Consider the following 22,923-nt stretch of genomic DNA (forward strand, 5'->3'; position numbering starts at 1 on the left):
GACAGAAAAACAGTGATAGTTAAAACCAATTGCATCTATAGCTACACTATCTGATCTGATTAACTTGTATTAGTGTAGCAGTTGCAGCAGTGTTGTTAGGAATTTTGAATGTCTCAGTTTCAGTGCTGGGGGAAAAATAGTCCAAAATATAAAGCCAACAGAATAATGTGATCAAAAAAGAAAAGACTAGATGAAGACACACAGTGTGCATTAACAATAAATAAATAAATAAATATTAGTTTAAACATGATTTAAAAATCCCAACAGCACTGTGGCACCTGATACACTCAGATCAGAACAACACGGCATCATATTATTTATGTATTAGGATTTTAACCTCATATTCCGCTAGCACACCAGCGGCAAGATTCTGAACTCCTCGGTTCGAAACTCGGCATTGCCACGGTCGGTTGAGAGGGCATAATTGGCAGTGCATGCAGTAGACACGGTTCTGCTAGGGCGGAATGACCGGACTATGTGCGTGGGGTCCTCAAACGCTGTGTAAGAACCCTGATTAGCAGATAGAGAGGCGCCTGTGCAGACTGCATGGGTAAAATAGGGTTCCGCTGAGGGCTGCACGTCGGTCGGAGGAGGCGTGAGCAGGAATATACCCACCTCAACTGCGATCAGGGATCCCAGCAGCAGAAGACAAATTGACTACACTAAATTGGGAGAAAATGCATAAATAGAATAGAAAAAAAAGGATTTTAATGTCATGTTTTACACTTCGGTTACATTCATGACAGAAACGGTAGTTACTCGTTACACAAGATTCATCAGTTCACAAGTTTAATGTCAAACACAGTCATGGACAATTTTGTATCTCCAATTCACCTAACTTACATGTCTTTGGACTGTGGGAGGAAACCAGAGCTTCAGGAGGAAACCCACACAGACACGGGGAGAACATGAAAACGCCACACAGAAAGGACGCGGACTGCCCCACCTGGGAGTCAAACCCAGGACCTTTTTGCTGTGAGGTGGCAGTGCTACCCACCGAGTCACCATGCTGCCCCACCATCATGTGATTACCATGTTAATGTCATTGCAGTGCTGAGTATGGTCAGTTGAAGCCCTATGGTTGCTTTTAAAGTTGCTTTTAATTGATCTAAAGCAGGGGTGTCAAACTCACGGCCTGCGGGCCAGATCCGGCCCGCCACGTCATTTTATGTGGCCCGCGAGAGCTTAAACGACTGTATGATTGTCGTGATGGTTCGAGTCGTTACAGAGACGCGCTTATAATTTAACGGGACACCTGTGCCTTTAAAAGCGGCAACTGTTTACATCGTAGTCATGGCAACTAACTTTGACCTTCGCTGAGAAGCCATGTGACTTTTACGGCAAAAGAACGCGGGGTAGCGTAGTCAGTAATGTAAACAATAATAATAAATATAAATAATTATCTTGCAATATAATACAGAAGCATTGTCTGTAAGTAGTGGCGTTTATATTCTCAGTTGTTTGTAAATGTTTAGTGAGTATATCACAGCGTTTTAGTTACAAATTTACCGTAATTAAATACAATCGTTACCGTTACTGTAGCAATTAGTATCTTTACACAAAATGCTAACTTGTTAGCGCTATTTTACGTTTGGTTAAATCTTATATTGTACCAGATGTAACACTGAATTACAGCTGTGTGCTTGTACTGTATTAAGTTCTTTATTGTTTTTATTGTTTGTAGTTTAACCTCATTCTGGTGCACACAGTGTATCACACAGCTGGGAAGCAAATAAAACCAACTGTATTCTAAATAGAGCTGTCTGTCTGTCTAGCTGAGAAAGGGGGATAAACTATTAGTGAGGGCAGAACAATTGTCTTAAAATACACTGTAAAAGCCTACATTAACTGCATCTCTCAAAATGCATGCTGATTTTGTGACCTGCAAAGTGACACATCCCACCAGTAGATGATGTTAAGAAATATTTACACATAATCCCAAAATGTACAAGAAGATAAGTAAGAAAATTAAGCAGAAGGAGAAAATGTAATGAAACTGAATACAAGTTTGTGCTTCAGGAAGGGAAACCGGTGCGTCTCTTGTGTTATGAGGCCGTGTCTGTGGTAAAGGAGGGCAATATAAATGCAGAATTCAGCCTCTAAGAAAAACAACAGACTGCAATCACAGCAGGATACGTTACAATCGGCCCTTTGAGGGCCACCATAATGCTGATGTGGCCCTCGGTGAAAATGAGTTTGACACCCCTGATCTAAAGGATCAAAAATAATAAAAAATTACCAATAAAAAGTAATAATGATAAAATAAAAATGTGTGATTTGAATTTAAGAACACATACCATAACCAATACTTTACATACCGTATATAAGTGTAGAGTCTCAGCCTCCACTCTGACTGGTAATAACTGCCTGAAGCTTTACAAAGTCAGCAGCTGGGTAAATAGATTCGGTCTACAAGGATTCAGTGTTTTTGATACATCGTCTCCCTTGAAACCTGGGTTATTTTTTAAGTTTTCTTTTATCAAATCCAGTAAACTAAATGTATTGATTTTTACCTGGGGGTATTTTTGACCCCAGAAGAAATGTCAACACCAAAAGTTTCAATTAAGGCAGAAACCAGAAACACAGAAACAGATTCAAAACCAGTTGAAGATGCTGAGATATTATAATAAATGTATTTTTCTGATGAGGTTAAAACACACGGTTTAATAGATCAACAAAGCTGTCAAATGGCATAAAAGTTTGTGAACCCTGATCTCTGGATTACATTTCGATAAAATGTGTATAGAATGTGATGCATAGGCCGCTCAGATGGCACAGTGGCAAAAACACGCGCTAGCACACCATCGTATCGAGTCTCAGCTCTCCCTGCCGGCTGGGCTGAGCAGCCACATGAACAACGATTGGCCTGTTGTTCAGATAGGAGTGGGGCATTAAAGCCGGATTGGGACTCTCTCATAACTGGTGCAATTATGACCTCTTCTGGCTGGTTGATGGTGCCTGCACAGGGGCAGGGAAAGAGTGCGGATCAGGGTGTGTCTCTCCGTACACAGAGCTGATTCCCGGCTTATCTCGTCTAGTGTAGGTGACAAGATGCATACGGCTGCTGCCCACATGTCGGAGGGGGCGTGAGTGGAGAGGAAGCGTGATGCAAACGGGCAAGTCGGGAGAAAAAGGGGAGAAAATGCATGAACAAAATGCAAAAAAGAATGTGATGCATATTGATGTCATAATAACCAACATGTACATTTTAATGTATTTGTAATTGCTGAACAGAACAACACAAAGATGAAAAGGAATTTTAAACCAATCTGGTATTTCCTGTATAGCCCTTTTCAGGTCATGCCACATCATCTCATTTGGTTTAAGGGTAGACTTTGATTTTGTTATTCTGAATCAGGTTGCACTCCTGCCTCTGAAAATGAATGAATCAAAGCACTCCGACCTTGTGTTCACAGTGGCAGCACCACTCTGCTGCAAAGCGCCCAATAGTCATTCATTTCCAATAAAGGCTGAAAATCTACAGCGACAGGAGAAGCCGCGACCTTTAAAGATGTGAAGTAGGCAGAGTTGACCAGATTATAAATATTTCACATATTTATTTTGTTCCCCATTCAGTCATTTCCAGTTTTCTATAACAAACTCTGTGTTGCCTGCGCTACACCAGTGGGCGGCACGGTGGCTCTGTGGGTAGCACTGTCGCCTCACAGCAAAAAGGTCCTGGGTTCGATCCCCAGACGGAGCGTTCCGGGTCCTTTCTGTGTGGAGTTTGCGTGGGTTTTCTCCGGTTTCCTCCCACAGTCCAAAAACATGCAGTCAGGTTAATTGGAGACGCTGAATTGCCCTATAGGTGAATGGGTGTGTATGTGTGTCTGCCCTGCGATGGACTGGCGCCCCGTCCAGGGTGTTACTGTGTGCCTTGCGCCCATTGAAAAGCTGGGATAGGCTCCAGCACCCCCCGCGACCCTAATTGGATAAGCGGTTAAGAAAGTGAGTGAGTGCGCTACACCCACACTGGCACAAGAAGCCGCAGGCTAACACACACCTTCTTTAACACATAAAGCCACCAACAACACCAACGTCTCTTCACTGGCCAGCAATGCCTTCCTACAGAGTTTTAACACTGACAAAAACACGCTCTGCCACCTGTATTTCTCTACCACTCACACTGGCACTATAACCAGTCAGAATGGGTTGCAGTTGCAGTGACAAGGATGTGACTGCTTATCTTGCCTTCCCTTTTCCAGACATTCAGTTGTGTCTGTTGGGCACCAAACAGTCCAACGAAAGCTAGTGAACTGGACTGCTGTGCCAGTTAAGCATGCCTGAATGAATATGAACAGTTTCATGCCATGCAAACAGCTTTGACCAGCAGAATTTGGTGACCGCTACTTATCGCCCCCAAGTTGGTTCCTGTTGGATATTTGCTTTTATAAAATATAAATATATTTTCTTTAAATATATTTGAATGTAAAGTTAAAATTAAGTTAAGTTAGTTAAGGTATTGTAATAATATAGTGTGTCCACATCAATAATCTGTAGTTATTATTATTAATAATAATAATATTATTATTATTATTATTATTATTATTATCATTTATGTATGTATTTATTTTTGGGAGTTTTATTTTTTTATTTTTTCTTTATTTATTTTTATTTTACTGTTATTATTATTATTATTATTATTATTATTATTATTATTATTATTTATGTATTTATGTGTATTATTTATTATTATTTTATTATTAATTATTATTATTATTATTGTTATTATTATTATTTATGCATTTATTTATGTGTATTATGTATTATTATTTTATTATTTTATTTTATTTTCTTTCTTTCTTTTTTTTTTTTTTTTGAGATGCAGCATTTACCATGTTGCTGCCAAGTAACTTATCAGTCTTTCATGAACTGTCATTACTCTGGGCGTGAAGTAGAAATAAAGCAACGGCTGGTTCACCATCTGCATCCATTAATGTTGTGGTGTGTTCGGCGATTCCCTGAAACACATGGCGTGCATGCCATCATACACTCAGCCTATTTACTCATATCTAGGGGAGCATCTGTTCCACCTTTTGCATGTTTTAAAGAGGTAGAAGAAACTAGAGATGCTCAAAGATATTAAAGTTACATTAAGAATTTCTCATAATGAAACTAAAGTCACAGGGAGAATTTCTCACAGACAGTGACCAAATGCAAGGTCTGAACCCAAATTATCTGGTGCTATCTTCTGCACCAACAACCTGCTGTTAAGTATGTTTGCAGACCTTGTTTACTTAATATAAATATGGCCACATCACATACTAAGAAATTCTGAAATGTATTTACACATTCATATGCATTAAAGTTTTTGCTCAATTTTGCTGACATATTCAAGTCGTCAGATTTATCTGTATAGCGCTTTTTACAATGGACATTGTCTCAAAGCAACTTTACAGACTTCAGGACTGACAGACCAAAAACTCCTGTTGAGCAAGCTAGGGATGACAGTGGCAAGGAAAAACTCCCTTAAAAATACAGGAAGAAACTTTGGGAGGAACCAGACTCAGCAGGGACCCCCATCCTGCTTGGGCGGCCTGGAGGACAACTTAAATGAACAGAATCCACACAAATCATACATACACAAAATTAAATCGAACTAAAAGCAAAAAAATAATTGGAGTTCTTCATTATTCAGTCCAGTCTGTAATAACGTCCGTAGTGAGTTCTTGACATTTTTGGTGCAAACACGCCTGGTACCCATCAAATCTAGCAGGAGCAGCATAGTTGCCAAGGCAGTCTCGACAACCTCGGGTGGGTAAAGAGGTTCCGTCAGAACCACCTCGGGGTAAAACAGCTGAAGATGTAGTTACAATGTGAAATCATTAAGAGTAAAATATCAATTTTACAGAGAGTAGCTTTAGACTCCGGCACCCCTAATTATTACAGCATAACTAAAAGGGAGAGCGAGCAGGTAAAAAGGTCATGAAAGCTTTCATAGGACATCAGCGCCCACCTCCCCCACCGTCATCAAACCTGAGTGATCGGACAAGAGAGGCAGAACAACAGCAACCCAACATCCCTGATCACCACAAGTTTATATGACCTAGAACCCCCAAGCTCTGCGCCTTTGTCTATATTCGGGGTGGGCAGCTCCGGTCCTACAGGTCAGAGATCAGGCACAGCCAGAAGCCAACACAAAGTGCCAGCAAATCCGACAAACATGAGAGCACCAGACTTCCCTGACAGACCCCCAGGACTGGAGCCACATATGACTTTTGGCTCCCAATCAAAGTTATGTTTATTATGTAGAGATCAGAACTAATTCTTATGTATAGGTAAATAAATGTCATGTCTATCCACATATAACAGTCCTGCAAGTTCTTCTTATTTTAAACCCAAATGGGACGTTGTAGCCTAGTGGTGAAGGTACTTGACTAGTTATCCAAAGGTTACTGGTTCAAGCCCCACCACTGCCTATATATATATATATATATATATATATATATATATATACACCGATCAGCCATAACATTAAAACCACCTCCTTGTTTCTACACTCACTGTCCATTTTATCAGCTCCACTTACCATTTAGAAGCACTTTGTAGTTCTACTATTACTGACTGTAGTCCATCTGTTTCTCTGCATGCTTTGTTAGCCAGCTTTCATGCTGTTCTTTAATGGTCAGGACCCCCACAGAGCAGGTATTATTTGGGTGGTGGATCATTCTCAGCACTGCAGTGACACTGCCATGATGGTGGTGTGTTAGTGTGTGTTGTGCTGGTATGAGTGGATCAGACACAGCAGAGCTGATGGAGTTTTTAAACACCTCACTGTCACTGCTGGACTGAGAATAGTCCACCAACCAAAAATATGTCCAGCCAACAGCGCCACGTGGGCAGCGTCCTGTGACCACTGATGAAGGTCTAGAAGATGACCAACTCAAACAGCAGCAATAGATGAGCGATCGTCTGATCCACTCATACCAGCACAACACACACTAACACACCACCACCATGTCAGTGTCACTGCAGTGCTGAGAATCATCCACCACCTAAATAATACCTGCTTTGTGGTGGTTTTGTGGGGGTGAAAATGTAAATAAACCAACCGGCACGGTGGCTAAGTGGGTAGCACTGTCGCCTCTCAGCAAGAAGGTCCTGGATTCAATTCCCATGTAGAGTGGCCTGGGTCCTCTCTGTGTGGAGTTTGCATGTTCTCCCCTTGTCTGTGTGGGTTGCCTCCGGGAGCTCCGGTTTTCTCCCACAGTCCAAAGACATGCAGCCAGGTTAATTGTAGATTCTAAATCCTCCATGACTGTGTTTGACATTGAACTGAAATGATAAATCTTGAGTGACCTGTAACTACCTGTCCTGTCAAGAATGTAGCTGTGACCAGTAACTACCTGTCCTGTCATGAATGTAACTGTGACAAGTAACTACCTGTCCTGTCATTAATGTAACCAAAGTGTGTAAAACATGACATTAAAATCCTAATAAATAAATAAATAAACACAAACCACCTCATGTGTGGGTAGTGCCAGTAGGGTAGGGGTTCAGTTCATGCATAGCTGAGCCGGCATGCTCTGATGGTTCCTTGTTTGTTCTGTTTCTGAGGGCCGGTTGTTCCAAACGGTTCTATTCCTGTTCTATCCACTTTCTCTGTTGTGGGTTGCTGATGTTTTTGTGTCTTCCATTTGTTACTTTGTTTCTATTAATTTGGATGCCTATTTATTTGTGATTATCTCTTTTTTAGTGCCTATTTAATGAGGATTATGCTATCTTGATTAAATATTTGCAAATGGGTTCTATTTCTAATGTTGCAGATGTGTGGGATCCACCTTATGCTCTTCATTACAAGAAGAACCATGTCTAATTTTGCTTTGGCTACTCATTGGCCCAAGTGGTCAATGGTAACCTTGAGACTTCCCACAGGTAACAAAGAGTGATTTGAGTTTCATGAGGGGGAAAAAAAATCACTGTCAATGTAAATGTGCGGTAAGAACTTTAGATGTCTGTATTTACCCTAAATTAACCCCCTTCTAATTGCAGTCCATGTAAGAGTGCCTTGCCTCAGCCCAGCACTACTGTTAAACACAGACGTTTGTATTACAGTCTGGAGAACAGATCTCAGATGTGGCGGAGTTCGAATGCGTTTCTCTCTAATGGGTGGTCTCGTCAACGCTGAGACACGCTTTCATGCGAGGAAAGCCGAGACGCCGGTTGAGTGACGGGAGCAGCGGGCGAGGCGGAACGGCGCAGCTCTATCAGTGAAGGAGAATGAATCAGGGCCCTCTGACACGTGCATCATTTCTATGGGGCATTGACCCATGCTTGCAATTCACAGCACAGACAGGAGCAAATGTTCTGCTGTATGAATTCCAAATTGAATAGGACTAGGGTGAAGGATGAGGCTTCTAGCTCCTCACCGCTCAGCTCCCAGAAAGGAGAAATTTAGCGAGTCAATTTGTTGGAAAGGCCTTTTAGAGACTGGGTGTGGAAGAGAAAATTAGGACAAATGTCAACATACATCCTGCCGGCTTTGGTCTACACAGTTTGGTATTGTACTGGGAAGGAGTGAAGCTGTTCTATGAGTAGCCGTCATTGTTTAGCTTAAAATCTGTTCCAGCCTGCCACACTACTGATATGTCAATAAAAGTGCTAAATGGGAAGTGGACCATATATTTTTAAATGCCTTAAATACCAACCAGTCTGGCTTCAGTCATGTAGCTAAACCTCAGCAGCCTTCAGAGTGAAAGATGATGGAATAAATCATTTTTACAGAATCACTTTAAAAATGAAGGACACTGCTGTCCATAATGTAAAAGTATGGTATACGGCCATAAGAGCTGCAGGTCAGTCCTTATTGCTTCTAGCATTAATTGATTTATTGAGATTTCTGTCTGGCCTGTGTGATCTTGATTTTCTGCTCTGATCTTATTTCAAATGGTCAGTATATATACACTGATCAGCCATAACATTAAAACCACCCCCTTGTTTCTACATTCACTGTCTATTTTATCAGCTCCACTTACCATATAGGAGCACTTTGTAGTTCTAAAATTACTGACTGTAGTCCATCTGTTTCTCTGCATGCTTTGTTAGCCTCCTTTCATGCTGTTCTTCAATGTTCAGGACTCTCCCAGGACCACCACATAGCAGGTATTATTTGGGTGATGGATCATTCTCAGCACTGCAGTGACACTGACATGGTGGTGGTGTGTTAGTGTGTGTTGTGCTGGTATGAGTGGATCCGACACAGCACCACACACATCCAGGTGGATTATAATGCGCCATTAGGCTTTTTGCAACACTGCGTTAAGAAACTGTTTGAATAGCAGCGGTTATCGGCAAATATTGTCCGATAACACGTTCCACATGCTTATCAGTTCGCCTTGTTACACAGGGCAAAAACTACAACATCAAATCAGAAAAAGTTGGGACAGCATGGAAACTGCAAATAATAATAATAATAATAAAACAGTTTCTTACATATACTTTGACTTTTATTTGATTGCTGCTCAACTTCATTTCATTTATTAATAAACATCCGTTCCTGCATTTCAGGCCTGCAACACATTCCAAAAAAAGTTGGGACGGTAAAGCATTTACCACTTTGTAATGTTGCCATTCCTTTTTACCACACTTAAAAGACGTTTTGGCCCTGAGGAGACCAAGTGATTTAGTGTTTCAGCTTTTATTTTGTCCCATTCTGAAGATGTGCAACAGTACACGGTCGTCGTTGTCGCATTTTCGTTTCAAATTCTCCACACATTCTCTACTGGGGACAGGTCAGGACTGCAGCATTGTCTTGTTGAAAAATGCTGGACGTCCCTGGAAAAGACGACGTCTTATACTGTAGGCGGCACATGTTACTCTAAGATCTCAATGTACTTTTCTGCATTAATGCTGCCATCACAGAAGTGTAAATGACCTTTACCAAGGGCACTGACACAGCCCCATACCATGACAGACCCTGGCTTTTGGACTTGTAGCTGATATCAGTCTGGATGGTCCTTTTCGTCTTTGCTCCAGAGCACATGGCGTCCTTTTTTTTTTTTTTCAGAAAAGACCTGGAATGCTGATTCATCTGACCACAATACACATTTCCACTGTGTGATGGTCCATCCTAGATGCCTCAGAGCCCAGAGAAGTTGACGCTTCTGGACATGGTTAACATAAGACTTATTTTTTGCACAGTAAAGTTTTAAGTAACATTTGTGCATGTAACTCTGTACTGTAGTGCTTGACAAAGGTTTGCCAAAGTAATCCCTCACCCATGTGGTTATATCAGCTATTGTTGAGTGGCGGTTCTTGATGCAGTGCCGCCTGAGGGATTGAAGCTCACGGGCGTTCAGCTTAAGCTTGCACCCTTGGCCTTTACATACTAAAATTCCTCCCGATTCCTTGAATGGTTTAATGATATTATGCACTGTAGAGGGAGAAATATGCAAATCCCTCTCACACATTTGTTGACAATCTGGAGATCCTCTGATCATCTTTGCTCATCAAAGACTCAGCCTTTCCTGGATGCTGCTTTTGTACCAAACCATGATTACAATCACCTGTTGACATCACCTGTTTGGAATCACATCATTATTTAGTTTTTTCACCTCATTACTAGCCCTAAATTGCCCCCTCCCAACTTTTTTTTGGAATGTGTTGCAGGTAAGGAACACTGCATTCTTATTTTATTTGCATTTTCCATACTGTCTTAACTTTTTCTGATTTGGGGTTGTAACAATCTGTACATTTTGTTCCTTTAATCAAATGTTATATTTTATTTATGTCACAAACACTGTAATGCAGGGCTATTAAACTAGTACTGAGTGGGGGCCAGAATATACAAAAAATGACTAAATGCCAGCCTCTGAATTACCTGATAGCGGCATCTGGAAAATCTGTGATGAATTTATTCCCACCCACTTTGTGTGATTTTAATCGGTGTTTTAATCCCGTGACACTTTAAAAGTTTAGTATCCTTGATATGTCACAACACCCCTGCCGGAAACTATAAAAGCTTGCAGTCTGATTCTAAGCGAACGATGCGTTTTGTGATGTGTACCTGTGTGCATGGCACTGAGCCTGTGCTACTACCTCTGCACTCCTCACTGCATTTTTGACAGAGTGGCAGAAGCCAGACTTGTCTTACTTTCTGATATCATCTGACAGGCTGAACAAAAAGGAATCAGCAAAGCGATAAACGCGTGGGGAAAATGTGAATCAGATGTGCATCAGTGTGTCAGGATAGAAGGATAAGGGGAGAGAAAGAAAAGCATTTTATCTGGTGTTGGAAATGCATGTTTGGAGAAGGTTGAATTGAGATGTCTGTGTAAATATGGCACCAAACCAATTTGCCATCCCAAAGCACCAAAGCTGAAAACGTTTTGAATCGGAACAGAAGCGGAAAGCTGTTTTTCTCGTGGATGTGGAAGAAAGAGTCGCACAAACAAGTTGATAAATTAAACGCTGGTGGCAGACGAAGAAATGATGAAATCATATGTTTAAGTGTGCAAGCATGTGGTACAGCAGAACTTTAATAAAGTAAGTTTCTAGAGCGCTGTGATAGCTTGTGAGCTTCTCTACTTTTGTGCACATCAAAGCCTTGATCATGATTAAGTGGTTATTTGTAACGCTTTTGGGCTAGACAAGACAAGAGGGGCGGACACAAACACACAAACGCACACACACACACACACAAACACAGAGAGAGATGTATTCAAGTTTAATAATAACAAAACACACAAGACAAGTTTACACAAGACAAGACTGACTAACATGACCTGTGCTAACAATGCTAATCTAAATGCTAACACTAACCTAAACATACATGAACAATGCTAAAGCTAACTAAATGCTATGCTAATCTAAAACACACATGAACAAGGACCTAAACTCTAAGCTAACAAAGAACATGGACAGATTAACAAGCGCAAGTGCCAAAGTTGAGCAAGCTTACAAACTACACTGATCAGCCATAACATTACAACCACCTCCTTGTTTCTACACTCACTGTCCATTTTATCAGCTCCACTTATCATATAGAAGCACTTTGACGTTCTACAATTACTGACTGTAGTCCATCTGTTTCTCTACATACCTTTTTAACCTGCTTTCACCCTGTTCTTCAATGGTCAGGACCCCCACAGGACCACCACAGAGCAGGTATTATTTAGGTGGTGGATCATTCTCAGCACTGCAGTGACACTGACATGGTGCTGGTGTGTTAGTGTGTGTTGTGCTGGTATGACTGGATCCGACACAGCAGCGCTGCTGGAGTTTTTAAATACCGTGTCCACTTACTGTCCACTCTATTAGACACTCCTACCTAGTTGGTCCACCTTGTAGATGTAAAGTCAGAGAAGATCGCTCATCTATTGCTGCTGTTTGAGTTGGTCATCTTCTAGACCTTCATCAGTGGTCACAGGACGCTGCCCACGGGGCGCTGTTGGCTGGATATATTTTTGGTTTGTGGACTATTCTCAGTCCAGCAGTGACAGTGACAATGAGGGGTTTAAAAACTCCATCAGTGCTGCTGTGTCTGATCCACTCATACCAGCACAACACACACTAACACACCACCACCATGTCAGTGTCACTGCAGTGCTGAGAATCATCCACCACCTAAATAATACCTGCTCTGGACAGATGGACTACAGTCAGTAATTGTAGTAAGTGCTTCTATATGGTAAGTGGAGCTAATAAAATAGACAGTGAGTGTAGAAACAAGGAGGTGGTTTTAATGTTATGGTTGATCGGTGTAGTTAATTGGCCGTTTTACTTACCACCTCTAAATTTTCCTTTTGTCGTTTAGTTTGTGGTTTTTCAGCCACAGTATTATTTTACCTTCACTTGAGATTCTTCATCATGGGTTTAGTTTTGTCCTCTTAAGTGTGTAGGAAGTGTGCTCTCACATTTTATTGTGTGAAGGCACGCATTAGCATGTTCTTTGGTAAAGAAGGTGCTGACTAACCAAGAACCCAGCGGATTTTTACCAATGTATTTTTTTACTTCTGTTTTGCAACTCACTGCACACAAACTCTCATCCTTGTACATTTGGTACTTGGTGAATAATTAGGATTCTGTTTCTGATTTGGAATGGGCGTTTGCCCTCTTTTCCTTCTCAATATCGTTTGTAGGGTTTGTTATCATTTGTGGCTGCGAGGGTAGTAAATAAAGCAATAAGCCATGAGAGACTGTGCGTTACTGCGATTTTATCACAGGGAAGGAGGTTTTGGCATGACGCGAAGCGGTTATAAAACGGCGGTCAACATAAAATATAATAAAATACAACAATGTTCAATTTATAAATGTTTTTATTTACAAAAACACTTACAAAAAGCATTCTTCCACGAAATCAGGTAGTCCGTTAACAGTGTTGCTAGGCAACATGAGGGCAAACATAACATTCTTAATAAACATTCCTCCACAAACACTATTACACTATTTCTTGGATGAAACACACACTTAATGATTAGGATTACTGTTTATATTAATCTGGACATTTCCATGTATAGTACAAGACTTAAAATAGTGTTCAACCAAGTTTGTACTTTTTCTTTCCAGTGGCGTATTAATATGGAATGATGTGAGGTGGTCATATGTGTCCGTATATCGGGGATTTTATAACGGCTTCGAACGCGGCTCAGCCAATCAGATTTTAGGACCGGAACTATCCGTTTCATAATGTGCATTGTTCCACCTTTACCTCTTCATTTTGGCCATTGGGATAAGTGGCTTTGTTAAGGCCTCTGCATGCTTCCTGCGAAACTAAGTTTGCGAGCGTTGCACGAAGCCAAACGCACCTTCACGAGCTTATAAGCTGGCAGACTTTCAGCGGTTTTGTTTTGCCTGACGCGTCTGCTCCACAGCTGCAGGTGACACTGTGACATTTATGACATTTATGATGTTAGTCATGGATCAAGTTCCATGACTACCGAAAAACGATGATCATGCGATGTGCGAGATAGTGTATAAAAAATGCTACAAGAAGAAGCAGTACTTGCTCTGAGAAACGCTCCTCAAAATCATCCATGTTTGTTTTTATGACATGCCTCTTCTTTTTACCGACCAATCACAGGCGTTGTCGCAGAGTTCGCCCAGCTTCCATGTGCGTGACAAGGCGAGCGAAGCCTCTGCGCGACGTCTGTGGTTGTTTGCTTTCTCCGCAATTACGTCACATTGGTCACCGAAGCCATGAAGTATGTTAAGGCCTTAACACGTAGATACTAAATTAATATTTGGCAGTCCACATACTGGAAGAGTCGTGCCCTGCTGTGCGACCTATTTTGACCAACAGAGGGAGCATGGAGTCATATGCACTCCCAGCTGTATGAATGTCTGTAAATATCACGAGTTCTTCCGGTCATCTGTGTCAGAGCATAACCTGGCACACCTCGTTTTCTTAAAGTCGCGATGCCGGACCTCAAGTCAAGATAGAATAATAATCCTGTGGCTGTAACCCGCTATTAGAGCAGGAGATATAAAGGGATAATAAAATTATGAGAACTGTATGCCACAGGATGTGATGAACTTTCAGGCCACTTCCGTCCACACGCCCAAACCAAACTCTCAGAAAAATAGGACAGAAGAACTTTCTGCAATTCCCGGTACATCTTCTGACCACTTGTGTTTTCCTCTTTCCTCTATGGATTTACAAGTAAGTCTCATCTTAGGAAACTGGGACACCACGCTGCGGCTTGGGGCAATCCACTCTCCCAAGACAAGCATGGCGCGAGACCCAAAACCCACCAAAACTGGAGCAAGTTTTCAGGAATATAAACAAAATGCAGACATACTACCAATGTAGCACACACATGTATCTACACTGATCAGCCATAACATTAAAAAAAAAAATTTTGTTTCTACACTCACTGTCCATTTTATCAGCTCCACTTACCATATAGAAGCACTTTGTAGTTCTACAATTACTAACTGTAGTCAATCTGTTTCTCAACATACTTTTTTAACCTGGACCACCACAGAGCAGGTATTATTTGGGTGGTGGATCATTCTCAGCACTGCAGTGACACTGACATGGTGGTGGTGTGTTAGTGTGTGTTGTGGTGGTAAGAGTAGATCAGACACAGCAGTGCTGATGGAGTTTTTAAACACCTCACTGTCGCTGCTGGACTGAGAATAGTCCACCAACCAAAAATATACAGCGACAGCGCCCCGTGGGCAGCGTCCTGTGACCACTGATGAAGCTCTAGAAGATGACCAACTCAAACAGCAGCAATAGATGAGCTTTCGTCTCTGACTTTACATCTACAAGGTGGACCAACTAGGTAGGTGTGTCTAATAGAGTGGACAGTGAGTGGACATGGTATTTAAAAACTCCAGCAGCGCTGCTGTGTCGGATCCAGTCATACCAGCACAACACACAAAGACACACCACCACCATGTCAGTGTGACTGCAGTGCTGAGAGTGATCCACCACTTAAATAATACCTGCTCTATGGTGGTCCTGTGGGGGTCCTGACCATTAAAGAACAGTGTGAAAGCAGGTTAAAAAGTGTGTAGAGAAACAGATGGACTACAGTCAGTAATTGTAGAACTACAAAGTGCTTCTACATGAAAAGTAGAGCTGATAAAATTGCTGATGTTTTCTGATAATTCTTCTTATGATGCATCATACATTTTCAGTCATAAGCCAGTGGCAGGCAGGCCAGTCAAGCACACACACTCTGTGTCTGCAAAGCCAGGCTGTTGTAGTGTGAACAAAGCAAATCCTGGCATTGTCTTGGCATTCACATCCCACAAGTCATTCATTCCATGGGCAATGTTGCACCCCCATGTAATGACAGATGTTTTACACACAAGGGTAACAAGGGTTGAATTACTGCTTTTTTGATGTTTTCTAGTCGAGGTGTCTATAAAATGTTCTTTTTTTTAATAGATTGAGTTGCATTAAAATAGTTTGGCAGCATTAAAGTTGAACTATACGCTGAGTTTGTGTAAACACTGTTACTGTTTTTCTGTTTGAACCATCATCCCACAATCTTTCTCTTGTTACCCAGGTAACTGAAACAAGAACCGGCCCTCTCGGATGCAGTAACTATGACAACCTTGATTCAGTCAGTTCAGTTTTGGTTCAGAGTCCTGAAAACAAAGTCCACTTGCAAGGTATGAATCTTTTCTGCATGATTTCTATTATCAAGACCAACAACTAATCTACAAATGATGTCAAATTAAATTACACATCAACATACAGTTTCATAATAAAGTATTGACCCATCACAATTGGAATTTGACTTATTTACCTATTCAGTGACTCTCTTTTGTCGTAGGAATGTAAAGCAATTGTGTTTTATTATATTTCTCTAAGGAAGCAAGTAAACCCAAATCCTGCCAGCAGAATCCCCCCATAAATCCCCACATAACATATGCTAGTAATTTAATCACTATTTTATTAAAGTTTTTCACCTAATTTGTCATTTCTATCTCTGTTAAGCTGTGTAAAAAAATAATAAATAAATAAATAAATACTGTGAGTGATGGAGAGGGGAGACAAGCTGCAAACAAACTGACACATTGACAAATTGACATGTGCCTACTGCTGCCATGGGATCTGCAATGTCAAGGGAAAATACTAAAACCAAGACTACAACAAAACGCAACAACAAATAAATAAATAATTTAAAAAATAAAACTTATGGTATAGCTGACATAATTCATTTTAAGACATTATTGCTATGTAAATCATTATTTTAGAATGTCATTTATTTTTGTCTAATGTGTGAGTTTTGTTACTCCTCCCTGTGTTGTTCATTGTGTCTCACATTGTTTCTTTGTTCTCTTTAAATGGTTCTGAATAGGGATGTAACGATACACTCTAACAACGATGTGGTACGATTCACGATACTGGGTTCACGATACGATTTTTTTCCCGATTTTTAAAACAAAATGAAATTGAAGAAAAATTATGACAAAGTTTCCTTTTATTATTTCTCTTTAACAAAAAAAATAAAAGACTGTATTTGTGCTTGTCTTTTATTTATCCAAATAATGAATGCACTTTTATTTCTGAGGTAGGTACAAACTATGCGAAACAATGGTGCACATTTCCCTTTTCGTGTAAAAAAAAAACTGAAATGAAATAAATCCCACATTAAATAAATAAATAAATAAATAAATAAATAAATAAATAATACAAATAAAGAAAGTATCCTCACATAAATAAAATTGGCTTGAAAATTCCGAACCTGGCAACCCTGTAGTGACGTCAACCAGGCGAGGTGAACAGCGCCAGTTCCCTCTGTTGTTTAAAGTTAATATTGTTTCATTATACATTTAAATCGATTTGAATCGTTACACATGTGAATCGATTTTTAACTGTCTTGTGGTGCATCCTTACATCCCTAGTTCTGAATATTAAACCCCCAGTGTCTCTGTGTTCTGTGGTTAGTAATGTTGTTTCACCATCACCATTCTTCTCTATTCAATATTCTTGCCATGCATGACTTTCACCTGTCTCGTTGACTGTGATCATGGATTATCCTTGTCTTAATTCACCTGCTTGTACTATGAGCATGTTTCTTAACTTTGATGATTATTGATAATTGTTGGAACAGCACAAATAAGATTCTTATTTCCTAAAAAGAAATGATGCAGCCACTTCACAAGTGAAGCGTCAGTAACTGTGGGAATATGTACCCACCATACGAACGAGCACCTGGCTTGTGCCTCTGCTCCCGTTACAGGGCACTCCTGCTGGCTGGTACTGTACCGGTACTGAATCTAGGGACTCTTTCAAGTTGCTGATAGAGTGAAATTCCCAATCGTTGGGTGCTGGGTTTCTCATACAGTGCCAACTGTATTTTAAATACTTAGAGGACCCACAACCGAAAGAGAGAGATAAGATTAGGTTTATGCCTTCCTGGCTGACATGGCACAAGTGCACAGAGCAATTATTGTGCGTCAGGAGCCTCGAGATTATTAAAGAACAAAAAAAAAGAATGATTAAGGGACATGAAGAAGATCAGAACCTTTTTTAGGGGGGAGAGGCCAAACATTGAACATGACAGGCTGCGATGGTTTCTTGGGGACTGGCGCCCCTCTACCTATTGCTTCTTCAGCCTCTCCAGTGCCTGCTAGTGGGGATGTCACCCCATTTCCATTGCCCACTGGGGACGTCTCTCACCTTCTAATGTCTGCTGGGATGTCATCTCCCTTACAGTACACATTACGGAGGCCACTTAATCCACCTGCTGAGGATGTTGCTTGGATCCTAACACTCGCTGAGAATGCTGGTCTGCCCCTTAAACATCTAGCTGAGTCAGTGTGGGTTCCTGGACTTTTCTCTGACCTGTTTGAATCTGCCTAAAGACTACCAAGTAGTTATTGCTAATCACCATGCCGCCATGAGGTTTCAAGAGGGCCTTGGCATGCCTCCATCTGCATTAGTGAGGAGACCATCATGGTGAGGAGTTCTGTCTTCTATGATGATAGCTTTTCTCAGCCAGTCCTGTTGCAGGTTCCAGCAAGCCCTCTAGCCCTTACATGCATAATATGTTATGCTATCTCTGTATTTGTGCAATAGCTATTTAGGAAAATAGAATCCATTTAAAGAAGTAAAGGAGCTTATATATACACCGACTAGGCATAACATTATGACCACTGACAGGTGAAGTGAATAACACTGATTATATCTTCATCACGGCACCTGTTAGTGGGTGGGATATATCAGGCAGCAAGTGAACATTTTATCCTCAAAGTTGATGTATCAGAAGCAGGAAAAATGGACGAGTGTAAAGATTTGAGCGAGTTTGACAAGGGTCAAATTGTGATGGCTGGACGGGTCAGAGCATCTCCAAAACTGCAGCTCTTGTGGGGTGTTCTCGGTCTGCAGTGGTCAGTATCTATCATAAGTGGTCCAAAGAAGGAACAGTGGTAAACCGGCGACAGGGTCATGGGCAGCCAATGCTCATTAATGAACAGATGAGCTACTGTAGCTCAAATAGCTGAAAAAGTCAATGCTGGTTCTGATAGAAAGGTGTCAGAATACACAGTGCATCACTTGTTAATTCACTTGTTAATCAACTTTAAAAATTATTTTATTGTTGGACACAACAAGAAGGTGAATTTTACTTATTTAATATATTGGTTACCATGAGAACCATTTGGGTTTCCGCTCAACAGCAGCAGATGACAATACTGTCACACAAGATGAGATGGCTTTACTACTGGGGACAGAATTTTAATAAGAACTTGTATCTGCTTAAAGACTATAACTGTATGAGAAATAAGAATTGACAAGAAAATTAACAAATCACAGCATCTCATTTTATACATGTTATATACTGTATATATATATATATATACACACAGATCAGCCATAACATTAAAACCACCTCCTTGTTTCTACACTCACTGTCCATTTTATCAGCTCTACTTACCACATAGAAGCACTTTGTAGTTCTACAATTACTGACTGTAGTCTATCTGTTTCTCTGCATGCTGCATGCTTTGTTAACCCCCTTTTCATGCTGTACTTCAATGGTCAGGACCCCCACAGTGGACTATTGTCAGTCCAGCAGTGACAGTGAGGTGTTTAAAAACTCCAGCAGCACTGCTGTGTCTGATCCACTCATACCAGCACAGCACACACTAACACACCACCACAATGTCAGTGTCACTGCAGTGCTGAGAATGATCCACCACCTAAATAATACCTGCTCTGTGGTGGTCCTGTGGGGGTTCTGACCATTAAAGAACAGGGTGAAAACAGGCTAAAAAAGCATGTAGAGAAATAGAGACTACAGTCAGTAATTGTAAAACTACAAAGTGCTTCTATATGGTAAGTGGAGCTGATAAAATGGACAGTGAGTGTAGAAACAAGGAGGTGGTTTTAATGTTATGGCTGATCAGTGTATAACATTTAACAGTGTTAAGTGTAGCTGCCTGCATGATTATGAATATTAATACAACCCTCACAGTCTTGATTAATAATACATTTCTTTAATTACAGGTATGCAGGTCATTCTGCCAGACTACCTCAGACATACCTTTGTTCAAGCGGCTCTCAGTTACATTGCCTGCAACGGTGAAGGAGACTTTGTCTGCCAGGACAACGACTGCTGGTGCAAGTGTGACTCTAAGTTTCCAGAATGCAACTGTCCCTACATGGATATTCAAGCAATGGAAGAGAGTCTTCATCGAGTCTCTGAATCATGGGAACTTCTTTACAAAGAATTTAAGGAATCAGGTAAGCAGTGGTCTTAGATCCAGTGCTACTGATACAAATTAATTAAATATTTGATCATATACAATTAAATAAGCTTATGACCTTGAACTTTTATCATACTGTGAGATATTAAGGGTGACTGAATACGATTTTATCATTTTTATCTTTTGGCTTTACTCCTTTTGGCACAAGTAGGAGACAATATGTGAAGCATGAAACATTATACCCATAAAATCACTTTATTGTCAGTCTGACGTTTGTCATTGCATGAGTAAGAGCAAATCAAAGCACTTAAACACTATTAAGATATTATTTCCCCTTTTAGGTCACTCTGCAAGGCTCATTAGAGCTAAAATAAATAGGTATATATAAAAAAAAAAATAATAATATATATATATATATATACAGTATATTGATCAGCCATAACATTTAAACCACCTCCTTGTTTCTACACTCACTGTCAATTTTATCAGCTCCACTTACCATATAGAAACACTTTGTAGTTCTACAATTACTGACTGTAGTCCATCTGTTTCTCTACATATTTTTTAACCTGCTTTCACCCTGTTCTTCAATGGTCAGGGCCCCCACAGGACCACCACATATCAGGTATTATTTAGGTGGTGGATCATTCTCAGCACTGCAGTGACACTGACATGGTGGTGGTGTGTTAGTGTGTGTTGTGCTGGTATAAGTGGATCAGACACAGCAGCACTGCTGGAGTTTTTAAATACCATGTCCACTCACTGTTCACTCTATAAGACACCTAGTTGGCCCACCTTGTAGATGTAAAGTCAGAGACGATTGCTCATCTATTGCTGCTGTTTGAGTTGGTCATCTTCTAGACCTTCATCAGTGGTCACAGGATGCTGCCCACGGGGCGCTGTTGGCTGGATATTTTTGGTTGGTGGACTCTTCTCAGTCCAGCAGTGACAGTGAGGTGTTTAAAAACTCCATCAGCACTTTTGTGTTAAGAAACAGATGGACTACATTCAGTAATTGTAGAACTACAAAGTGCTTCTACATGGTAAGTGGAGCTGATCAAATGGACAGTTAGAGTATAAACAAGGGGGTGGTTTTAATGCTATATATATATATATATTTCTTGTATATATTTTCCGTATATATTTTGTATTATTATATACCCAAGTGTAATTACATTAATAGACCTTTTTAAAGCAGCAGTAGAAAATGTGGGAAGTGGAAGGGTATAAGTTGATTCCCAGTTATCTTAAATATGTCCTTCGGTCAGAGATATTGAAGGCATTTAATGTCCTGCTGGATCAGCTAAAATTAAAAGCTGGGAGAACGTCTCCATAGAAAATGTGCTGGTAGGAAAAAAAAATATATAGCTGGTCTCAAGTGATATAGTTGATGGTGGTGGTGGTGTGTGTGTGGGAGGTGTATTTAAGACCTTACTCATTCATTTACTGTTTTACCACCACTTTATCCTGGGCCTGATTCAGTGGGGGGAAAAAACACAGGTCGCCAGTTCATCACAGGACACACACACACACTTAGGACAATTTTAGTGGTTTCAGTTTAGTGGCCTGACTGTGTGTCTTAGGACTTGTGGGAGAAAACCAGATCACTCAGAGGAAACCCACACTAATACAGGGAGAACATTACTTTACATGGACAGGACTCTAGCCATCTGGATGGGAAATTGAACCCAGGCCCTATAATGAAATATCAAATTTCAAGAATATTTCAAGAATAATAATGAAATATCAGATACTGTAACATTTTACACATGAAGCGCGATTTTCAATGGGCGCGAAGCACACGGTAACACCCCGGACGGGGCGCCAGTCCATCGCAGGCCAGACACACATACACATACACACAGGGCAATACAGCAATTTAGTGTCTCCAATTAACCTGACTGCATGTTTTTGGACTGTGGGAGAAAAACAGAGCCCCCAGAGGAAACCCACACAGACATGGGGAGAACATGCAAACTCCACACAGAAAAGACCCAGACCACCCTGCCTTGGGCATGGAATCCAGGACCTTCTTGCTGGGAGGCGACAGTGCTACCCACCAAGCCACTGTGCCGCCCTTATATGAAACGACAAAGTTACACCGACTAGGCATAACATTATAACCACTGACAAGTGAACTGAATAACACTGATTATCTCTTCATCACGGCACCTGTTAGTGGGTGGGATATATTAGGCAGCAAGTGAACATTTTATCCTCAAACTTGATGTTAGAAGCAGGAAAAATGGGCGAGCGTATGGATTTGAGCATGTTTGACAAGGGCCAAATTGTAATTGACTGGGTCAGAGCATCTCCAAAACTGCAGCTCTTGTGGGGTGTTCCCGGTCTGCATTGGTCAGTATCTATTAAAAGTTGTCCAAGGAAGGAACAGTGGTAAACCAGTGACAGGGTCATGAGCAGCCAAGGCTCGTTGATGCATGTGGGGAGTGAATGCTGGCCCGTGTGGTCCGATCCAACAGACGAGCCACTGTAGCTCACATGCTACAACTTGCTGAAGAAGTTAATGCTGGTTCTGATAGAAAGGTGTCAGAATACACAGTGCATCGCAGTTGCAGGGCTGTTTTGGCAGCAAAACGGGGACCAACACAATATTAGGAAGGTGGTCTTAATGTTATGCCTGATCGGTGTATATTATAAATGTTATAATGGAAAAATGTGTTAAAAGAGATAACCGAGATAAAAAGGAAACAAGTATATGCTTCTATAATTTGGTCCTTCATGCAACTGTGGGAAAAAAGAAGAAGAAAAGCCCATTCCTCTTTACAAAACCGCTTTATATTACACATACTGCTA

At 40.8% G+C, this 22,923-nt stretch overlaps 1 protein-coding gene across 1 annotated transcript in view; it reads left to right on the forward strand.

The window, feature by feature from the left end:
* The window catches only part of brinp3a.2 (bone morphogenetic protein/retinoic acid inducible neural-specific 3a, tandem duplicate 2), a 73,738-nt gene that overhangs the window by 37,120 nt on the left and 13,695 nt on the right, over positions 1-22,923 (forward strand). The window contains exons 4-5 of the mRNA XM_062997067.1: positions 15,960-16,065; positions 19,910-20,146. Of these exons, the coding sequence (XP_062853137.1) occupies positions 15,960-16,065; positions 19,910-20,146 (343 nt within the window). The remainder of the gene's footprint in view (positions 1-15,959; positions 16,066-19,909; positions 20,147-22,923) is intronic.

Source organism: Trichomycterus rosablanca, chromosome 6, assembly GCF_030014385.1.
Source record: "Trichomycterus rosablanca isolate fTriRos1 chromosome 6, fTriRos1.hap1, whole genome shotgun sequence".
Taxonomy (NCBI): domain Eukaryota; kingdom Metazoa; phylum Chordata; class Actinopteri; order Siluriformes; family Trichomycteridae; genus Trichomycterus; species Trichomycterus rosablanca.